General features: G+C 43.3%; 1 protein-coding gene across 34 annotated transcripts in view; it reads right to left on the minus strand.

Moving 5' to 3' along the window:
• clasp1a (cytoplasmic linker associated protein 1a) overlaps window positions 1–20,701 on the minus strand; it is a 122,623-nt gene that overhangs the window by 59,271 nt on the left and 42,651 nt on the right. For all 34 annotated transcript variants that reach the window (XM_049728496.1, XM_049728484.1, XM_049728479.1 and 31 more), the window contains 5 exons: window positions 8,874–9,009; window positions 8,633–8,703; window positions 8,320–8,379; window positions 7,877–7,954; window positions 7,043–7,210 (listed from right to left, as the gene is read on the minus strand). In XM_049728496.1, coding sequence (XP_049584453.1) covers window positions 7,043–7,210; window positions 7,877–7,954; window positions 8,320–8,379; window positions 8,633–8,703; window positions 8,874–9,009 — 513 coding nt within the window. The remainder of the gene's footprint in view (window positions 1–7,042; window positions 7,211–7,876; window positions 7,955–8,319; window positions 8,380–8,632; window positions 8,704–8,873; window positions 9,010–20,701) is intronic.

The following is a 20,701-nucleotide window of genomic DNA, read 5'->3' on the forward strand; positions in this document are numbered from 1 at the left end:
ACCATCTACTTTCCCTCAGCCGGCGATATCATGGAAGAAGAATCTGGTGACGGATTGTCTGACAGCTATAATACTTTCAGTCATTTTGACAGGCATCCTACTCAGCTTCACACTTTGGAAGAGCGCGGCCCGCGATGATCCGATGGAGATGATCAATATCGAGTACGATGGAACGAAGCTCTTCAATCAAACCTGTTGGGCAGTGGACTTTGGAAGCGTCACCGTGAAATGGAATACATCCATAGCACCAGACATCGCTACCAGACAATATTGGACATCGGTGCTGCGACGACGAGAGAAGATGATCGCCTTGCCACTGGAACCAGGTGCAATTCCGCGCGCAGGAGACGAGGAGGAAAGACGGTATAAGACAAAAAGGGAAATAGTGAGTGAAGTAACTCACTTTCCCGATCATTTGGGTCGCGTGAATTGGACAGGGCAAATAATAAGTAACATCAGTGCTTGTGATATGAGGTACTTCAAAGCGCCAGAAAACTTTGCCAATTTAACGATAAGCTTGATTTGCAAGAACAAACGTGAAGAGAAAATTGTTAAAAGAAATTGGATTTTGAAAGTGGGCGAGGAGCATGCGGAATGGTATAGCAATGCCTCGTGTGTCCCGTTGCCCGAATCAAAAGGAGGGTATTGGGAAAAGAGTGGGAAAAGGCCGGATGAATTTTCATTCCCGGCCCCAAGGAAAAACTCCACGTGCCGTGGCACTTATCCCGGATGGGAGCCGTGCTGGAGTTGTTTAGATTTGGTTTGTGAAAAAACTCAGGATTATTTAAGTAAGCGTCGCCTTAACCGGGTGCCGAGAAGCCTGTCCGACAGCCAGAAGCCAGTATTTTGGGACTGTCAGAGAGTTTTTAGTAGGTTAAATGCGTGTTACTTTAATGTGGGACAATTTTGTGAGAATAATTATCATGTGATAATGTGGGCCTATAAATTCCAAAAGATGAAGTCCCCTGTCGCAGTGTCAACAAGGGGAGGGAGGAAGTTCAACCCAAATAAGGAACCAGTGGATTTTGAATTTTGGCTAAATAGTTCATTTCCATGGTTATGGCAGGTACAGAGACAGATCGCTGTGCCCAGCAGTGACCAGGGCAGACACCGGTTGTACCCATCGGCAAGGCACTTATGGGTTCAACGGTTACCCACTCCTGCCGATTTGTTGACGGTAACTCCGGGAGAATTTGATAAAATTGACCAATGTGTAGTGGGCAAAATTTATGCTGGATTGCATGGGAGGGATTGGACAGTTGGGAAGTCACCAAGATGTGACCTGGATGAGATCAAGCGATCCGTCTTGGGCACCAGGTGGGTTCACAACTGTGCCAGTCTCTTAGTAAACAAAACAGTGAAAGGAATTTTACAGGCATGGTCTGAGATAAACGTTCGGGACCCCGCCAAGACATGGTGGGGATTTAACGGGTATGAGATGAAGCAATGGGTTATACCCTGTTTAAACGTAACAACAAATTACTGGGTTCAATACCAATATATGTCAACAGTATATTCAAAAGAGACTGATATCAAGCCCACAGGAATATATTCCCCATATATCTATGTGAATCCTCGGCCCTGGGCGATGACTTGTAACACTGAGAAAACAAAATGTTTGATTGCCTTAGCTCGTGAACAATGTGTTACACTGCCTAATTGGAAAGAATATTGTTTAGATAAATATCAAGATGAGAGATACAGAAGTGTGGAAGGGGCTTTGTGGGAGTACGTCTCGCCACAAAACAGGTGGAAGCGTCAGCCCGCTAGAGACCGGGTGCCTTGTAGTACCTGGGTACAAAATGAAGGATTGCTAAATTTAGGCAAGCCAGTGTCTATCCCCTATCGGCTGCCTGCGCTGATGCAGATTGCTGAGGGGCGTGCGTTCCGAAAGAGTCTGTGTGAGGGGCGGCAGTTTATAGGTTTTGATTGGGTTGGCCCCAATAGAATTTTCAATAATGGAACATGTTTCTCCCCGTCAGAGCATTGGATAAAATGTGGTCATGGAGATAATATTCATGATTGCACTTGGTATGAGAAGATAGGGGCGGCGCTTCAGTCAGCAACAAGTGCCGCGGTTGAGGCTTTTGGTGATGTGATCAGCGGTGCATTGGAGGTGGTACTGGGGCCAATCTGGGCGTGGGTGCTAGTAGGGTTTGCGTTGATAGGAATAGCAACAACTTTGTGCATTGCCATAAAAGGAAGTATTAAGAGGCTTTTGTTTGACCCCCGCGAGAGAGAAGGCGTCTCTAGTTAGGCAAATGACGGCCCACAAGAGGGGTGGTCGGAACGTCTTATTAAAAGGAGAAGTCGGGCGGCCGTTGGGCATTTGAGCCTGACAGCTCAGAGACTGGAACTTCAAGAGACAGAAGAGGAAAAAGAAAAGAAGAAGAACTAATTATGGCAACAAACAGCTCAAGCGGGTTTTTAAATCCAAAAGGGAGGCCAGGAGCGATGAGAGTGAGTAACGAAGTTCAATATTGGGTTTTATTCAGTATCTGGACAGCCTACTGCTGTTCTGGGTCTTGGGATTTGCAACAACTCACTCGCCCCGTGGTTTTGGTCATATCAATATTCAAGGTTTTGATTTTGAGATTTTTATACACAAGACACACGATGGGTTTGGGTCTTTTTGTAGTTTACATGCATGGCCGAATGTATGTTGACCCTGATACCCCCAGAGGTATCGCCGAAATGGTATTGCTTATTTTGTGGAGTGTTTTGGAAGTGGTGTCAATTTTTGTTTATTATGTAGTGTTTGGGGTTGTCATATTAGAAGCAATATTAGTGATTGGAATGGCCATGTATGTTATAAAGATGGTAGCCAGACTTGACCAGCATGCCCGCACCTCTGTCGCGTGGAGATGGCGTACGGCCAAACTCGTACTCTGGTGCATAGTATGGGGGTCATTGTCTGTGTTACTTTGGACCGAAGTGGTGGACCAATTGGCAATGATAACCTGGTTTTTTACATACTCTGTTTTTTTTCCCCTCCCGCCCCGAGAGGCGGGAGGGCAGCAGCCGAGAAGCCCCTCTATTGTATACCGAGGGGCTGGCAGAGGGGTGATTGTTTAATGTGTAACATGAAAAATGTTAAAATTTGTGCTTCCATGTGTTACAGACTGTACACCGTATAACGGATGCACCTAAATGCATCCTATGCGGGATGAGCCACATGAAATTGGCCTGGGTGATCGGGAGATCTTATGTGGGAAACTGTTGTTATCAGGCCGGCTTTAGTTTGGCTTGGCTGGTCCCTGACGGTCTGTATGTAAAAGAGGGAGAGCAGTCCAGCTTGGACCATCTCGGATGGGAAGGATGTGCGGATTTGATGACCACCGCGACTCTGCTCGAGACAACTACAGGGCCCCTGGTGGCACGTACGGTTCTCATGCATGGAGCAGGAGTAACCCACGGCACTATCTGGCCTTTGATTCACATGACCTGGCGTCAACAGAACGGCACCCGATGCGTCACTTCACATTGGCAATGTGGGCGCTGTCTGACAGTGAGCGCTCCTCATCGCTTTGTCCCGGCTGACTTTTACACGCACCCAGACGCAGGATATGGATTACACCGACCTATGGGGATGCCCAGCGAGGCCCCTGTGGGGCTTGTCCGGCCTGCGCGTCGGGGAGGAGGACGGTGTGTTGGACATTGGACCCTGGATGGGTCTTACGTCCGGTGCAGAGAGCCATGCGAGGGTTGCATGGGGCGTCGGGATCCAGACGGCAGCCGTACGTATGGAGGGCCTGGTTACAATGATGGTCCTCCCCTCGACTCGCCCACCAGCCCCGTACGGCTGATAAGCCCGCTGGATGTGGATGCAGCTCCTTCTGAGTCTGAGGACGACGATGAGGCTCGAGACGGAGGACGCGGGAGCGAGGCTGAAAATGAGGAGGCAGATGTCGAGAGTGTGGCCACGGGGCGTTCAACACCGGAGCTGAGAGCCCTCGCCGTGGAGAACCACGCTGACGACGACAACGCTGCTAGTCGGTTGTCGCGCCTGATCAACGCCCTCGCAGAGATCGCCCGGCAGGGAGACATGGCAGCGGCCTGCCCTACTTCAACGACCGCTGAGGTTGTGAATATCTCAGACGAGGACGACGACATGGCTGTGTAACTCTTGGGGATCAGGGATAATTTATACCTGTTTTCAATCCAAGGGGAGGGTGTCGTGTAACATGGGGGTAGAGATGGTCCAAATGGTAGAATATGGATTGTTCACAGGGATAAATTGACAGAGCTAAAATTCCAAATTTGTCCAAAAGATGGCGCCAGACCAAAACATGAGACCAAAGGAGGGGCCAGAATAAGCTAAACCGGTTAAAATGGATATAAAAAAGGAACACGGTGTCAGAGTGTGAGTCACGCATGGAAGCACAAATGTGATTTTTATTTTTATTTCTTTGCTTGGCTAAAAATGTATTCTGTAACCGCTTTAAGCAATATTATTTGTCAATTTGATCAAGAGACCCGTCACTGAGAATAGTGGCTTCTCAGTGGCGTGACATAAATTGTTTGGAGAAGCACAAATGTGATTTTTATTTTTATTTCTTTGCTTGGCTAAAAATGTATTCTGTAACCGCTTTAAGCAATATTATTTGTCAATTTGATCAAGAGACCCGTCACAGAGAATAGTGGCTTCTCAGTGGCGTGACATAAATTGTTTGGAGAAGCACAAATGAAATGTTTATTATGTGATTTTTATTTTTTGATTTTTTTGCTTGGCAAAGAATGTATTCTGTAACCGCTTTAAAGCAATATTATTTGTCAATTCGATCAATTCATGTAACAGAAAGTAGGTCAAAGGTGAAAAAGGGGAAGTGAAAGGTTTTGCCACTAGCTGTGCATTTGGTGGAAAGTACTGCGTGGTCAGGGCGGAAACAGCTGCTAAAGGCCAGTCCCTCCATAGGCGTGGGATTTCTGGACAGTCCCTTCTATACGCGTGGGAGAACTGGGCAGTCTTACCCTATAGGGAAAGTACAGGAGAAAAGAAAGGGGAGGGGGGGAGACGGAGAGGTCTATAAAAGGTCCTGCTGGAGTAGCTTCAGGGCTTTTCCCCCCAAAAGAGCTCTGATACGTGAAGAGGCCCGGAGGAGTTTCAAGATTTTTTCCAAAGTCCCAAAGATCTTTGTGTGAGACGCAGGATCACTGGACTGAAATTAACTTGGATTTACTCCTAAAAATTGGACTGGACAACTTTAAACGAGAAATTGGTGAGGATGACCGTTTTTATGTATTTTAGCGAGAGGGGGGAATAGTCATCGGGCCGCCGGCTTCCTCGTGGCCAGCCTGTTTCTCTAATTTGGATTTTAGAAGCAAGATCGAACTGATCACTCGACTTTGCTTCCACCAAAAATAGCACGCAACTGGTATTTACCTCTTCCCTTTTTTATGAACTGTGTTTTGCAATCGAATTGTTCTGGGATTGAATGATTTTATTAACACGGGTATCAGTGAGTGAAGTTGTTCAGTTTCTGGAGTAATTGAGATTTGTAATTCTATTCCATGTTTCTTCAATAAATGTGTTTTGTATATTACTTACTTCGTTGTGCGCGGATTTGTACTAAATATGCAACCGAAGGCTCAGGCCCGCTTCCCCTTTTTGACGGGCCGCGTAAAAAGGAACTCCGAACAAGTTAGAGACTTAAATAACTTCCGTAGTTATTTGAGCCACGAGTGAATTTCGATCTGTTCGAAAGTTGTTTTGTCTGAATAAAATTAAAGGAAGTGTTTAAATCAGATTATTGGTTTTGTGTAGAACGGAAAGTTATTTAACTATTTGAAAGGCTCAGGCCCGCTTCCCCTTTTTGACGGGTCGCGGAAAAAGTAACTCCGAGGAAGTTGGAGAATTAAATAACTTTTGCAAATATTTAAGGGAAGAGTGGATTTCGTTAAAAGTGAATTGTTGGAAATTTACTTCTTCTAAATAAAATAACGATGACGGTTAAATTAAATCAGTGAAGTTGGTGGAGGATAAAAGTATTTCGATTGTCCGTCGGACGCGGCCCAGTTCCCCTTTTTGTCGGGCCGCGTCAAAAGTTAAATAGGACACGATCAAAAAATAGACTTGCCTTCCAAATTAATTATTGGGCAAATCTAAATACAGCACGACATTTTTATTCGGTTTAAGAGAGTCGCTATTCTTTTCAAAGCCATTAAGTGGGGTGAAGAACTCCGACAGTCAAGTGCTAGATCTACGTATACGAAGTTAGAATTAATCATATAGGGTGCATTAATTTTCTTCTTAAATGCTATTATTGTCACACTTTTATTAATTCGATTCTCTTTCGAATAAAAAAAGTTGGTCGGCTCGCTGCATGAGCGACCAAGTGGAACGGACCCATATTAACATTTACTTCGGCAAAACTAGTGCTTGGGTGCGCTATACAAACGAATCCCTGAGGTCTTAACAAAGACATCTAAAAAATATCCGTAACGAATAAGAACTTCAAACATTAGCGGGGAGCCATCAATACGATGCGGTCACTTCGAAGTCCTGCCTCGAATTGAGTTACTCGGCACGCGCTTCGGGTGACTTGAGAGGGATTGGCGTCGTACAGAAATTAGATTGATTCCGGAGGAGTTAATTTAACTCGGGTGGTTAGATTACGGACGAATCTCCGAACCCGGCTAAAACGAACCCGTTACTGGGAAGCCGGGGGCACCTGATTGCAAGAGGTGCGTTTGACAGCATGAACTAACAAGCACACACGCACGCATGCATGCACGCACACACACACATGCACACACACACACACGCACACACACACGCGCAGGCGCACGCACACACACACACACACACACACACACACACACACACACACACACACACACACACACACACACACACACACACGCACACAGGCACAAAAACATTCACATGCAAAAAAATCCAAGTCCTCAAATTCATCAGATGGTGATTTAAAATTTATATTTACACTCCTGGGCTATTCTCCCAAATATCAGAAGAAGAAAAAAATTAGCCTGGCAAAACCTACAGAAAAATCTGGCTAAAATTACGGAAACGTTTTCTTACTTCAGACTCTCCTGGGAAGATGACGAGGAACGATCCGACTGGGGTAAAGACACAATGCTGTCAGAGCTCTTCAAATGAGTCTGAAGTGCTTTTTGATATGTGGACTCCAGCGCTTGGAAGAGATGCTCTGCTTCCCGGCTATAGTGGCCATGGAAACCCCAATAACACCTAATGACAAGGACAAGCAAAATCATTTTGACAAGAGTCCAAAATTTTCACGTGTCCTAAAAAATTGTCAGAGCTTAGCCGAAACTCTCATTTAATACCGTATTTGCCGGTGTATAGGTCGACTCGGTGTATAAGTCGACCCCCTAAAATTCGACGGAAATTTACGATTTTATGATATATCCTTTGTATAAGTCGAGCTCAATTGTTGCATTATATTAAACTTCAAAATTCAATATGCGAAATTTATTGACGAAATGTGTTCAAATTCCGGGAGGTCGTGCGCATGCGGCTGTTTATAAGCACCGCGGAGGAGATCGCGGAGCCTCATTCGACTTCCAGCGGCCGGCGAGCTCGCGCACGCCGCCCGGCACCAACGCGAGGCCGGAAATAGCTCCAAACCGAGCGGATCGGCACTTTATAAGCACCGCGGAGATCGCGGAGCCTCATTGGACTTCCGGCGGGCCGCGCACTCGCGCACGCCACCCGGTTCAAATTTTCTAAGTGCAACAATGAGATGCATGAGAAACGGCCTTGGTTACCATCACATTTGAAGCGATGAATACGAAGTTACATTTTATGACTCGGTGTATAAGTCGAGGTCGATTTTTTTCGGTCGATTTTGGATCGAAAAAGGTCGACCAATACACCGGCAAATACGGTACTTACTTTCTTGCAATGGATCTGGCCTCTGAGTCGGCATCATGTATGCCTTTCTTGATGGTCTCAATCAAAACAGCCACATGCCTACGACAGCAAGGGAACATGGTGAGTAGTTGTATTGCTTTCTTGTCGTCGGTCTCCAGATTTTTCCTCTGGTTGTCGACAAGGAATGGGACCGGTTATCACACGCCTTTTAAAGTCCCAGAGGTGGTTTCATGATAATTAACGAGAGGGACCAATGTGATTTTCTAATTTGGTGATTAAAATTTGCAGAATTTATCAATTTAATGGCCATCGTGAGTGGCGCACCCAACCTCGTCAACTGCTAATGAACCCAAAAGCAATGACGTGAGCGGGAAGAGGAGAAAAACTCAGCCAGCAATTTTATGAATATTTGTTTTGTAAAGGACATAGTGGATATACTGTATTCAAGAAACCATGTTGCTTACCTTTCCAATGTACTAGTGTGCCACTCTTGGAGCATCAGTTCTAAAAATTCATAACAACGTCTGGAATGGAACCAAAGTTTTGAATAAATAACACCTTGATACTATACAAAAATATAATAAAACCAAATACCTGGGGTTAGGAATGCCATTAAAAACATTGTTCATTTCACAACAGTGTATTCAAAACTATTTCAATTTTCCTAATTAACTAATTATTATTATCAAAAAATAAATATTGAAGATTTTAAAATAAGGCAGATCATTTTAATTCAAGGAAGTTTATTTCCCTAGAATGCTAAAAAGGTCACCTTACCGCCTGACTGCAACTGATTTGGAGGTGCAGTTACTTGTAATGATGGGGATAAGACGTGGGTAGTGTGTATGCTGTAAGACAAAAGAATTAAAACTCTTATCAAAACAGACAAATGACTTTTTAATTTGGTTTTCCCAGGACGGGAAAATTATTTGAGATCTGTGCCTGCTGATATGACTTAATCATGCAATACATACGATATGAGAATGAACACAGTATTTCCCATGTCGTGACAGCTCACCCTAAGAATGAGGCGGATAGCAGCCATTCCAGATGTGGCCATGATTTTGGCACTGTTGGGCACAAGGTTCAGGAGTATAGGCATGGCGCTCTCAGCTCCATGGTCAAACTTGTTACCCAGCAGCGATGATAAATAACTGAATGACAGGAGGGAGGGGGGAGATTGTGTGATTAGAACCCGTGGCTTTCTTCTTTGGAGAGTCTATCAGATAATGCAAGGAATGAAGCAGTTTTCCTGTAGCAATTTTGTGCAACATCCCTTTTATCTTAAAATTCATCATGCCAAAACGTTGTTTGAAAGAATGTTTTTGTCAACCCATCCTAATATTAGGTCTGCAACAAGGCTATTAAAAAAATTAACAGAATGACACAAGTGATCCTAAGATTATTGTATTTGATTGTAAGCATCAATTGAGTCTGAGACTTCGCATTTTCAGGCTCTGAACGGGGTTGTCATCTGAACATGAGAGTGAAATTGAAAACAATAGAGATCCATTTGGTTTTTGAAGTCTTGCCTACAACCCTCCACTTACTATTTTTTTCATTGTGTTCCCATTTTTGCCGTGGTGATTACTTGTTGTAAGCGCTGTAGTTTTGGATTAATTCTTTCAGTTCGTTAGACAGCATTTTTACCTTTTTTCCCCTGCTCATCGGGAACACTTTTGTTTGGCTTATCTTTTCCTTTACTTGTTCTTTATACGATGGATGATGTTTTCATTTATTACTTCATACAAAACTGTTTGTTACATTCCATGATACATTGGCCCTACTTTGGGGTCCAAACAGTTATAAATCGTTAAGTCCATCCACATCTACGGTCCATTCATTTACTCATAGCGTTTTTCATTTTAAGTATGTTCCATTTCATCAGGGTTGTAATAAAATGTAAATGAATAATGATTTTGGTCAGGCTTGCTGCTTATTTCACACCAGAGCAATTCATATCTTCATTAGCCCAATTCATTGGAATTTAACTATTTTGTAAAGTAGTTTCCCATTTGAGGTCAACAGTTAATAACTGTACAATATACGTATAGGCAGAAATTAAAAACTTCTAAGCCTGTGGTGAGGACTGTGAGGAAGTGGACAGTGGAGTCAAAGCAGGACCTCCAAGTCTGCTTTGACTGGACCGATTGGGGGATTTTTGAAGCTGCAATTTCGGACCTGCATGAACTCACCGATACTGTCTCATCATACATCAGCTTTTGTGAGGACTTGTGTGTGCAGACTAAGACCTTCTGCACGTACAACAACGACAAACCTTGGTTTACACCAAACCTCAGGATGCTGCGCAAAGCCAAGGAGGAGGCCTACAGAAATGGGGACCGGGACCGGTTCAGGCAGACCAGAAATACACTGAACCGAGAGATCGGGAAAGCCAAGAGGTGTTATGGGGAGAGCCTGAAGAGACACCTCTCTGCCAATCCTGATACCTCAACAGTGTGGAAAGGTCTACAGAGCATCACGGGCTACAAGAAACCAACCCCGTCGTGTGGAGAACCCAAGGCTTGCAAACCAGCTAAACAGGTTTTACTGCAGGTTTGAATGGTCCACTCACACAACAGGACCTCCTGCATCACGATAGACATACACACAATACACACCTCCCCCCACAACCCCCCTGTCCACACCTCCATCATCGTTATCACCTACTCTCTCTCTCTCTTACAGAAGCCGCGCCCGCACTTCAGATTCGAGAGGAGGAGGTGTGTCAGATGTTCCGGAGACAATAGCGTGTCACCCTCCTGCCTGAAAGTCTGTGCTGAACAACTGGCATCCACCTTTGCACGGATCTTCAACCTTTCCCTGGAGCTGTGTGAGGTGCCCTCGTGCTTCAAGAAGTCCATCATCGTACTGGTGGCCAAGAAGCCCGCCATCACAGGTTTGAATGACTATAGACCTGTCGCCCTGACATCTGTGGTCATGAAATCCTTCGAGAGGTTAGTGATGAACCACCTGAAGGTCATCACGGGCCTCCTGCTCAACCCCCTGCAGTTTGCCTACCGAATAAACAGGTCGGTGGACGATGCGGTCAACATGGGACTGCACTACATCCTGCACCACCTGGACACCCCAGGGACATACGCCAGGATCCTGTTTGTGGACTTCAGCTCGGCGTTCATTTTTTTTTTTTTTTTGTTTATTTCAGCTCGTACACAGACATCTACAAAGTCACACTTTCTTTACAGAGCTTAGAGTTCGTTTCGTACTCGCCGAAAACGGAACGGGTGGAAGCAGCCTTGCTTATCGAGTCCCGTCCCAAAACTTTCATCCAAAGATTACCATCGCTCCTGACATCCTCCACCAGAAGCTCATTCAGCTCGCGGTGCCTGCCTCCACCTGTCAGTGGATCACCAGCTTCCTGACCAACAGGAGGCAGCATGTGAGTCTGGGGACTATCACATCCGACATCCGGAACACCAATACTGGCGCCCCCCAGGGGTGCGTCCTCTCCCCACTGCTCTTCTCTCTCTACACTAGCGATTGCTCCTCGGGCGACTCTTCTGTGAAGTTCCTGAAGTATGCAGACGACACCATTCTTATCGGACTGATCCGGGGTGGTGACGAGACTGCGTACAGACAGGAGGTGGAGCGGCTGGTCCACTGGTGCAGCCAAAACCATCTGGAGCTGAACCCGCTCAAGACCGTGGAGATGACAGTGGACTTCAGGAGTGACCCTTAACCATTTCCACCCCTCACTATCCACAGTAATACTATTCTCTCCACAGAAACCTTCAAGTTCCTGGGATCCACAATCTCTCGGGACCTGAAATGGACCAGCCACATATACTCTGTCTGGAAGATGGCCCAGCAGATGCTGTATTTTCTGAGACAGCTCAGGAAGTTCAACCTGCCTCAGGAGCTGCTGAAGAACTTCTATACTGCCGTCATCCAGTCTATCCTCTGCACCTCCATCACTATCTGGTTTGGATCGGCCACCAAACAAGACAAGCACAGACTGTAACGGACAATCAGGACTGCAGAAAAGATAATCGAGACCAACCTCCCATCTATCCAGGACTTGTACCTGTCCAGGACCAGGAAACGTGCAAGTAACATCTCTACAGACCCTTCTCACCCAGGTCGCAGTCTATTTGAACTACTCCCCTTCGGGCGGCGTTACAGAGCACTGTACGCCAAAACCAGCAGACACAGACACAGCTTCTTCCCCCAGGCTGTCGCTCTGATAAACTCACACCACTCATAGAGTCTCAGAGTCATTACTGCGCAATAACAGCAGTGGTTCTCAAACTGTTTTAAAATCTTAGTACCTCCGTGGATCATTATTTGACGACCAGTGTTCTAAAGAGTACAACTTCGCGTTGGCAGGGCTGGGGACAAGGACTGTTGTCTTTAGTTCCCAGGGAAGGTGGGGGGTGTTGTAGAGTCCCCTCACTGGATGAAGCAGCTCCTTTTTTTTAAAAGGAGGACTTCGCGTTGGCAGGGCTGGGGACAAGGACTGTTGTCTTTAGTTCCCAGGGAAGGTGGGGGGTGTTGTAGAGTCCCCTCACTGGATGAAGCAGCTCCTTTTTTTTTAAAAGGAGGACTTCGCGTAGGCAGGGATAACTTGTGTGATTGAGTGTGTGACTGGTAGGATAAATTGACTAAATAGCAGTTTGTCATGTAACATGGGGGGAAGAGATGGTGCAAATGGTAAAATATGGATTGTTCACAGGAATAAATTGGCAGAGCTGAAATTCCAAATTTGTCCAAAAGATGGCGCCAGACCAAAACATGAGCCCAAAAAAGGGGCCAAAATAAGCTAAGCAAGTTAAAATAGAAATAAAACAGGAACACGGTGTCGGATTGTGAGTCACGCATGGACGCACAAATGCGATTTTTACTTTTTGATTTCTTTGCTTGGCTAAAAATGTATTCTGTAACAGCTTAAAGCAATATTGTTAGTCAATTCGATCAAGGGACCCGTCACTATGAGAATAGTGGCGTGACAAATTGCTTGGAGAGGCACAAATGTGATTTTTACTTTTTGATTTCTTTGCTTGGCTAAAAATGTATTCTGTAACAGCTTAAAGCAATATTGTTAGTCAATTCGATCAAGAGACCCGTCACTATGAGAATAGTGGCGTGACATAAATTGTTTAAAGAAATAGATCAAAGGTTTGGATTTTTATTTCAGAGTTAATTGAAGCATAACTTTAAAAAGTTATTCTCATGAAACAGGAAGTGAAGAAAAGGGGAAGTGAAAGGTTTTACCAGGGGCTAGCTGTACATTTGGTGGAAAGTAATGCGTGGTCAGGGCGGAAACAGCTGCTGAAGGCAACAGGTGTCCGAGCGTGGGAAAACTGGGCAATCATACCCTATAGGAGGCGTGGGAAAACTGACCAGTTTTATTCTATAGGGGCGTGGGAAAACTGGTCAGTCTTACCCTACAGGGAGGGTATAGAAGAAAGAAAGGGGGGGGGGACAGAAAAGTCTATAAAAAGTCCTGCAGGGTCAGCTACGGGGCTTTTTCCCCCAAAGAGCGCTCATACGTGAAGAAGCCCGAGGGAGTTTCAAAATTTTTTCCAAAGTCCCGAGATCTTTGTGTGAGACGCAGGATCGCTGGTCTGAAATTAACTTGAATTTACTCCAAAGAATTGGACTGGACAACTTTGCAGGAGAAACTAGGTGAGAGGAACGACTTTTCTGTATTTTAGCGAGGGTGGGGAATAGTCATCGGGCCGCCGGTCCCCTCGAGGCCAGCCTGTTCCTCCAATTTGGATTTTAGAAGTAAGATCGAATTGATCACTCGACTTTGCTTCCACCAAAAATAGCACGCAGCTGGTATTTACTTTTTCCCTCTTTCATGAACTGTGTTTTGCAATCGAATTGTTCTGGGATTGAATGATTTTATTAACACGGGTATCAGTGGGTGAAATTGTTCGGTTTCTGGAGTGATTAAGATTTGTAATTCTATTTCATGTTTCTTCAATAAATGTGTTGTATATATTCATCTACTTCGTTGTGCGCTGATTTGTACTGAATGTGCAATCGATGGTTCGGGGTTGATTTGACAATTTGATTAATGTGCGGGGGGTTATTATGGTATAACATAGGACCGTAATAAATAAAAGTAACATCAGACAATTTTAGAGAATTGAATAACTTTTGTAGTTATTTGAGACACGAGTGAATTTCCATCCGTTTGAAAGTTTGCTTCGTCTGAGTAAATTAACGGAAGTGTTTAAATCGGATTATTGGTTTAGTGTAGAACTGAAAGTAATTTAATTATTTGAAGGGCGCAGGCCCGTTTTCCCTTTTGACGGGCCGCGTAAAAAGTAACTCCGAACATGTTAGAGAATTAAATAACTTTCGTAGATATTTAAGGGAAGAGTGAATTTCGTTAAAAGTGAATTAGTTTGAAAATTTGCTTCCTCTAAATAAAATAACGACGATGGTTAAAATAGATCATTAGAGTTGGTGAAGGATAGAAGTATTTCGATTGTCCGACGGGCGCGGCCCAGCTCCTAATTTTGTCGGGCCGCGTCAAAAGTTAAACAGGACACGATCGAAAAATAGACTTGCCTTCCAAATTAATTACTGGGCAAATCTAAATAGAGTAAGACATTTTTATTCGTTTTAAGAAAGTTGTTATTCTTTTTAAAGCAATCAAGTGGGGTGAAGCACTCCGACAGTTAAGTGCTAGATCTACATATAAGAAGTTAGAATTAATAACGTAAAGTGCATTAATTTTCTCCTTAAATGCTATTATTGTCACACTTTTATTAATTCGATTCTCTTTCGAATAAACAAGTTGGTCGGCTCGCTGCTTGAGCGACCAAGTAGAACGGACCCATATCAACATTTACTTCGGCAAAACTAGTGCTAGGGTGCGCTATACAAACGAATCCCTGAGGTCTTAACAAAGACATCTAAAAATATCCGTAACATAATAAGAACTTCAAACATTAGCGGGGAGCCATCAATACGATGCGGTCACTTCGAAGTCTTGCCTCGAATTGAGTTACTTGGCTCGAGCTTCGGGTGACTTGAGAGGGATTGGCGTCGTACAGAAATTAGATTGATTCCGGTGGAGTTAATTTAACTCGGGTGGTTAGATTACGGACGAATCTCCGAACCCGGCTAAGACAAACCCGTTACCGGGAAGCCGGGGGCACCTTATTGAAAGAGGTGCGTTTGACAAGTTCTAGCATTGATCCACGGCATTAATACAGGCTAGTAATTTGTTGAAAGGTCAATTTAAACCTGCATTGAGGATCCTCAAAGAAAAAAAAATTGAAAAAAAAATTGTAAAACCTTAAACTACTAAAATTAAGATGGGAAATAAGAACGGTAAATCTCTTGCTCTGCTCTTCTTTGAAATGAGAAGTTCATGGCGAGTAGATTTCTTAATTGTATGCAATACATGCTGAAGTGAAAGAATATGTATGGAATACAAAGAAATTTGAAATGTGGAAGAAGTGGTAGAAGTGCTAGTGTGTGGTTGAAATCTTCACAAAGAGATGAGAATGAATTCAAGAGACAAAAGCTGGAAGGATGAAAACTGATGAGGTCACAAGTGTTTGTCAGACCAGGAGACAATAAGGCCCCTGTGAGCAGGTGCAAGGCCGCAGCTCAAGCCGCGGCTCAAGCAAGGGGCAAGAGGAGTTTCCGGTCCTATGCAAATCATGTATCGAAATTTAAAAGATCTGAAACCTCTCCCATATGTCAGCAAAACATGTCATTGTCAGGGTATCAAAAATCTTTTTAGATTGTTAGAGCTCCTGTCCATACAAGTATGACAATGCTGTTTGTAGGCCCAATTACAAATGACTAGAGATCAAATTGTGTTACACTAAAGTTGAAATATGCAAATTAAGTGGTAAAGAAATACAACTTGCTTCTAGAAGTTAAATAAATAAAATTAGAATGTGCTGTCCTCGTGTGCATGGGAGGGACCAGCTCATGATCGACCACAGGAAATGGCCAGCCTGTGACGAATCATTGGTGCTGGGACCTACCTGTTTGCGAACAGAAACTAATCCACACTAGTGCATGTTAAGTGTCGAGCCCACATGAGAAATTCGAAGAAGAAAAAAAAAACGACAAAACATGCTTTCAGGAATTGGAAGAAGCTAAATTGTGAATTTAAGATTTTGCAATGCTACATTTAATAGGAATAATTGATTGGTTGTGTTATAAGATTATACAAAATTCTAAATGCAAGCTAAATCTGAGAGATTGAGTTCTTCAAATTTAAAAACAAAGAAAAAATTCAGATTAATTTGACAGTTGTTTGTTTTAGTTAATTTTTTTTTGAATTGGTGGATTGTTCTACCAGGAAACTTGAGGTGAAAATGATGTATGAATGTTGTGTGCTGAGCTTGGATGAATTGGGACCAATGTGATACTATGACTCCTTTTTGGAGACTGTGTGAGATGCATATGATGAGCATTGATGAATGATTGCCTGAATGAAAGGTTGAATGGTTGAAGTCGTTGGCGACTACTATAGAAAATTAGTAGAGCGACTTTGATGAAAGAGTGATTTTGAGCAGGTTGAATGCTAAAAAGCAAACGTAGCTTTTGGATTGATAATTAACTAGAGAAAAAATGGAGAACCAGTAACACATGTAGAAGATGTGTGAACTGAGAAATTAAGAAGCATTTTGGAAAGAAAGTCAAATTAAATGATGATGAAATCATATGTAGTAATACAACACTTTACTACATATGGATTCTCTAAATCATACGATTGAGTAAAATAAAACATTTTGATTCGTATTCAAATTTCTAAGATTCTTGTGATAAACAATAAGAAAACGATTGAAAAGTAACTAAAGAAACTACAAGAAAGTGAAAATGTCTAATCATTTGCTAGCTGAGTCGCTCCCCATTCGGGGAGGCCATCCATTTACTTGCTAAGCTAGTTGTCAAAACAGTCCAATTGCCACGAAAAGTAGCTATATGCACGTGTGCAGTACACACAAACACAAGACTGATAAGGTCTCAAGAGGTAACAAGACAGATTCCACAAAGCTGCAGCGCAAAAGACACTTCAAATTTTATATGCACAAGAAGCAGATTAGATCACTGAAACATTTTTAAAGCTGTGCAGCGACAAAGTCCATAGAGTGAAATTCAATTATGGACGAAAAGAGGGGCAAGATTAGAGAATGGCATCTATAAATGACCAGAAGACAGACCTATCCTACCAAAGAACATATGCAAATGGGCAGCAATATTGAGCCATGGTGCGTGTCACATGGCTCAAGAGGAGGGATAGTGGGGCAGGTCAGTCAGCTTTATACAACATATGGATTTGATTCATATTCAAAACATTTTCAAAACAAAACAATTTTTTTTTTTTTTTTGTAGAGCTTGTTTCAACACAAACAAAAACACTGAATGCCTTCAATTTAAAAGATCAATTTGACCTTTGCAGGATGATCTGCTGTGTCAGATCTGGACTGCCATGAAAGTATGATGTTTATATGTGTACTTTGTCAACAACCTCTGTAGATGTTAAAGAATGGGATGAATATCTAGAATGAATGTGGATAATTTGTTTCAGGTAACTAACTATAAGAGTAACTGAAAAAAGAAACAATTGATTGCTTATGGCAAAACAAGCTGCAAAGACAGAAAAAAAAATTGAATGTCATATGTATGGATTTGCGACCGATTATTTATGTTGTACCATTGCCATTGACCAAAGATTGTGTGAAATCTGTCACGTCTACTGGATTGTGAAATGTGTGACAGAGCATTCTATATGATATCAATTGAGAGAAAAAAAAAAAGAAAAAAAAAAAAAGAAGCCATTGCTTTCAGAGAATGTAGTCAAACGAAATTGTATATACATCAACATGCCAAGATCTGGGGGAAAAGCTGGTAAAAAACAAAATATCTTTAAATTTGAGAGGCGACGATGATTTGACCGAAATTGATGCAATTGGAGTCCCTAGAGGAGTTCCTGATTAATAAGAATTAAATGACCAAATTGCAGCGGGATGGGAGTCCTCCATTTGCTGCTGGTGAACGATGAACAAGAACGTAGACAGGATAAATTACATCCATTACAACATGCAGAAATTGGGCAAACGGACACAAGCGGGGCTCGAGGCAGTGCATGAACAGCTAGCCACGCCTTCCCTAATGTCGATCCAGAACCACAATGCTCATGATATGTTGTTGTCTGAGAAAGGAAGCGTCTGCGCAATGTTTGGAGAACAATGCTGCACCTTCATCCCCAACAACACCGCCCCTGATGGGAGCCTGACGGATTGCAGGCCTGCGATCCCTCAAAACGAGGATAAAAGAGCACTACAAGTGGATGACGGCTTTTGGGAAGTATAACGCCATTGTGTCCTCAATTTTACCATCAGTTGCAGTATTGCTGCTGTGCTCACCTTGTATGGATGTTGCATACCGTGTCTTCGTGCTCTGTTTACTCGTCTCGTCACTACAGTAATATCGCCCATGGAGGACGAGATTGCTCAGATATACCTAATGTCTGAGAGGCAACATGATGATGTTGATGGCAAAATTCCTGCATCTGTAAGGCGTTGTTTACGGTGATGTGTGAATTTGAGCAAATATGTGATAAACAGTGGGGAAATGTCAGGATAATTAGTTTTGTAGAAGCGCTGGCCGGCCTGAACCAGAGGTCTCATACCTTCGCTCAAGGCCAACACATCTGCCAGGTTTAAGGGAGTTCTTATACTCCCTTCCTTGTCTTATCTGTGAGAGGCCCTCACTAGTTATGAACAGGACACCTTTGTTCCTTGTTTAGCTAAAGAGAAGTTCTTTATTATACCTTGTAGTTTCTATTTACGAATTGTTGTTGACCGGGACAGTTTTTTAAGTTATCCCATATTTACTCAATGTTTGGTTAAGTAGACTTCATGCAAGTTATCTCACATCTACTTAACGTTTGTTGGAGTGTATGCACGAGAGGTATCTGATGATTTACTCATCATTATTATTGTGTGAAACGTAGCAAGAAAGTCTAGAGCATTGTTTTACAGGGACACGGCATCCAAGAGTTGGATATCAACACCGTGCTGTCACAGTCAAGGATGCCGACCCTTACCGCCCTGGACTTGCGGACGGTGCCTGTGATCAGCTATTCTGGGCAAATCTCAATGTGACTGTTAAAGGACGAACAATACCGCAAGAGGCCTACACAGAGAGACCAGCTGGAGTGAATTACACATGTTACATCCAAGGTAACGTGACCCACGTCAGCGTTAACGATGACTGCTCTCCAGGAGGAGACTGGATGGGAGCTTTGGACATCGCCGCTGTGTGCCAGGATGAGAGAGCCGTTTTCAAGGTGTAAGGGCTCTACTACCAACATGGCTGCACCATCGGACGGGACCTACTTCGTCCAGAAGTTCGGAAGCACTGCCTCACCTGCATCCTAAGAGTGCACGTGCCTGTTCAGAACGGATCGTGGTTTTGTGGTCACAAGAGTTGTCCGATGCTGCCTGGCAACTGGATACAAGTGTGTGCGCCAGTGTGTGTGACAGACCACACCTACAGACTAGAACATCATCAGCTGACGAAAACACGAGCACATATACAACTTCTTAGACGTGACAGATGTGATAATGATAATGAGACGTTGATTGCATAGATGCTGTTCTGTTGAGCATGTTTTACGGAAACTTGTTGATTTGACCATCAAATATGCTTCGCAAGTAATGGATACACTGATGTACTGTTTCTGTGTTTTTCTTTTTATTTGTTTTTATTGATAGCATTCTGGTCGCCTAAGGCAGAGGGACCGTGTGAGAATTTTCCTGCTAATAACAACTGGCCAGCAGGTTTTTCGCTTACACAATAAATTTGATCTGGGGTATTAAGGTAATACCTCATCTTCACTGGAAAATGTTGCTATCATTGGTTTTTTTTTTATTATTACTATTCTTCTTTCTTCATTATACATGTATATATGTTTTTTTTACTTGTCTTTGTTGTTTGGGGTGGCATAATCATATGATAAAACCAGGAGGGAGATGTTAGGGTTTTTCAGATTGTCCTTATCGTATGATTATGTTGGAATGCAACCGGTAATAAATAACCTACCTTGTCTCATCCTACACAAGGTCGTAAAACACCCCTTGATATGTTTTGACTAGAGCACAAGGGCTTCCTATTCAGTCTACTCTTACCCCCACTCTGTTTCTCTTAATAAATATGCCCTTGCAGGAGGGAGGGTTTTAGACCTCCATTCGAACATCGCTGCACGCACAGCGACGAATGGACTCTCCACCTGCAGGTGTCTAAAAGGACTTACTTGTCTCCCGTGTGGTTCTTGCAAAATAAGTTGGAGTGAGCGAATCTCTAACACCTAGTAAGAGTTTTGAGTTTTTCCTTGCCCTCCTGGGAGTTTAAGATCAGGGGATGTTTGACAATAATTGTCAATTTTTGCACATGCCGTCCTGAATGTTGTTAGCTACCTAAATGTTGGACAGAGGCCGAGATGTACCGGAGTCAAACTCCTTGTTTGGCATGCTCAAACTTGGCAAATAAAGATTGATTCTGATTCTGATATATAGCTGAAAATTTATTTCAGGTGCATCAAGTTTCCACTGATCATCCTAGTACGTTTCTACATCTTAATTGGAGTCCATTGATTGGACATTATTAGGAAAGGCACTAATCTGGGAATGGGTAGAGAACATTTTCTGGTCTTTTTAAGGTCCTAATGAGAACAATGGCTTTTATAAATAGAAGTTCAAAACCACCAGGACCATACTAGAGTTGGACACTCGTGCAAACTGAATGAATGAGGGATAATAAATTTAGTCAGGCTGGTGACCACAAAGGATGAGACATTGTAAGTGCTCAAATGTTGCACCTGGAGTTTACCCAAGTAAC

This window comes from Syngnathus scovelli, chromosome 8, assembly GCF_024217435.2.
Source record: "Syngnathus scovelli strain Florida chromosome 8, RoL_Ssco_1.2, whole genome shotgun sequence".
NCBI lineage: Eukaryota > Metazoa > Chordata > Actinopteri > Syngnathiformes > Syngnathidae > Syngnathus > Syngnathus scovelli.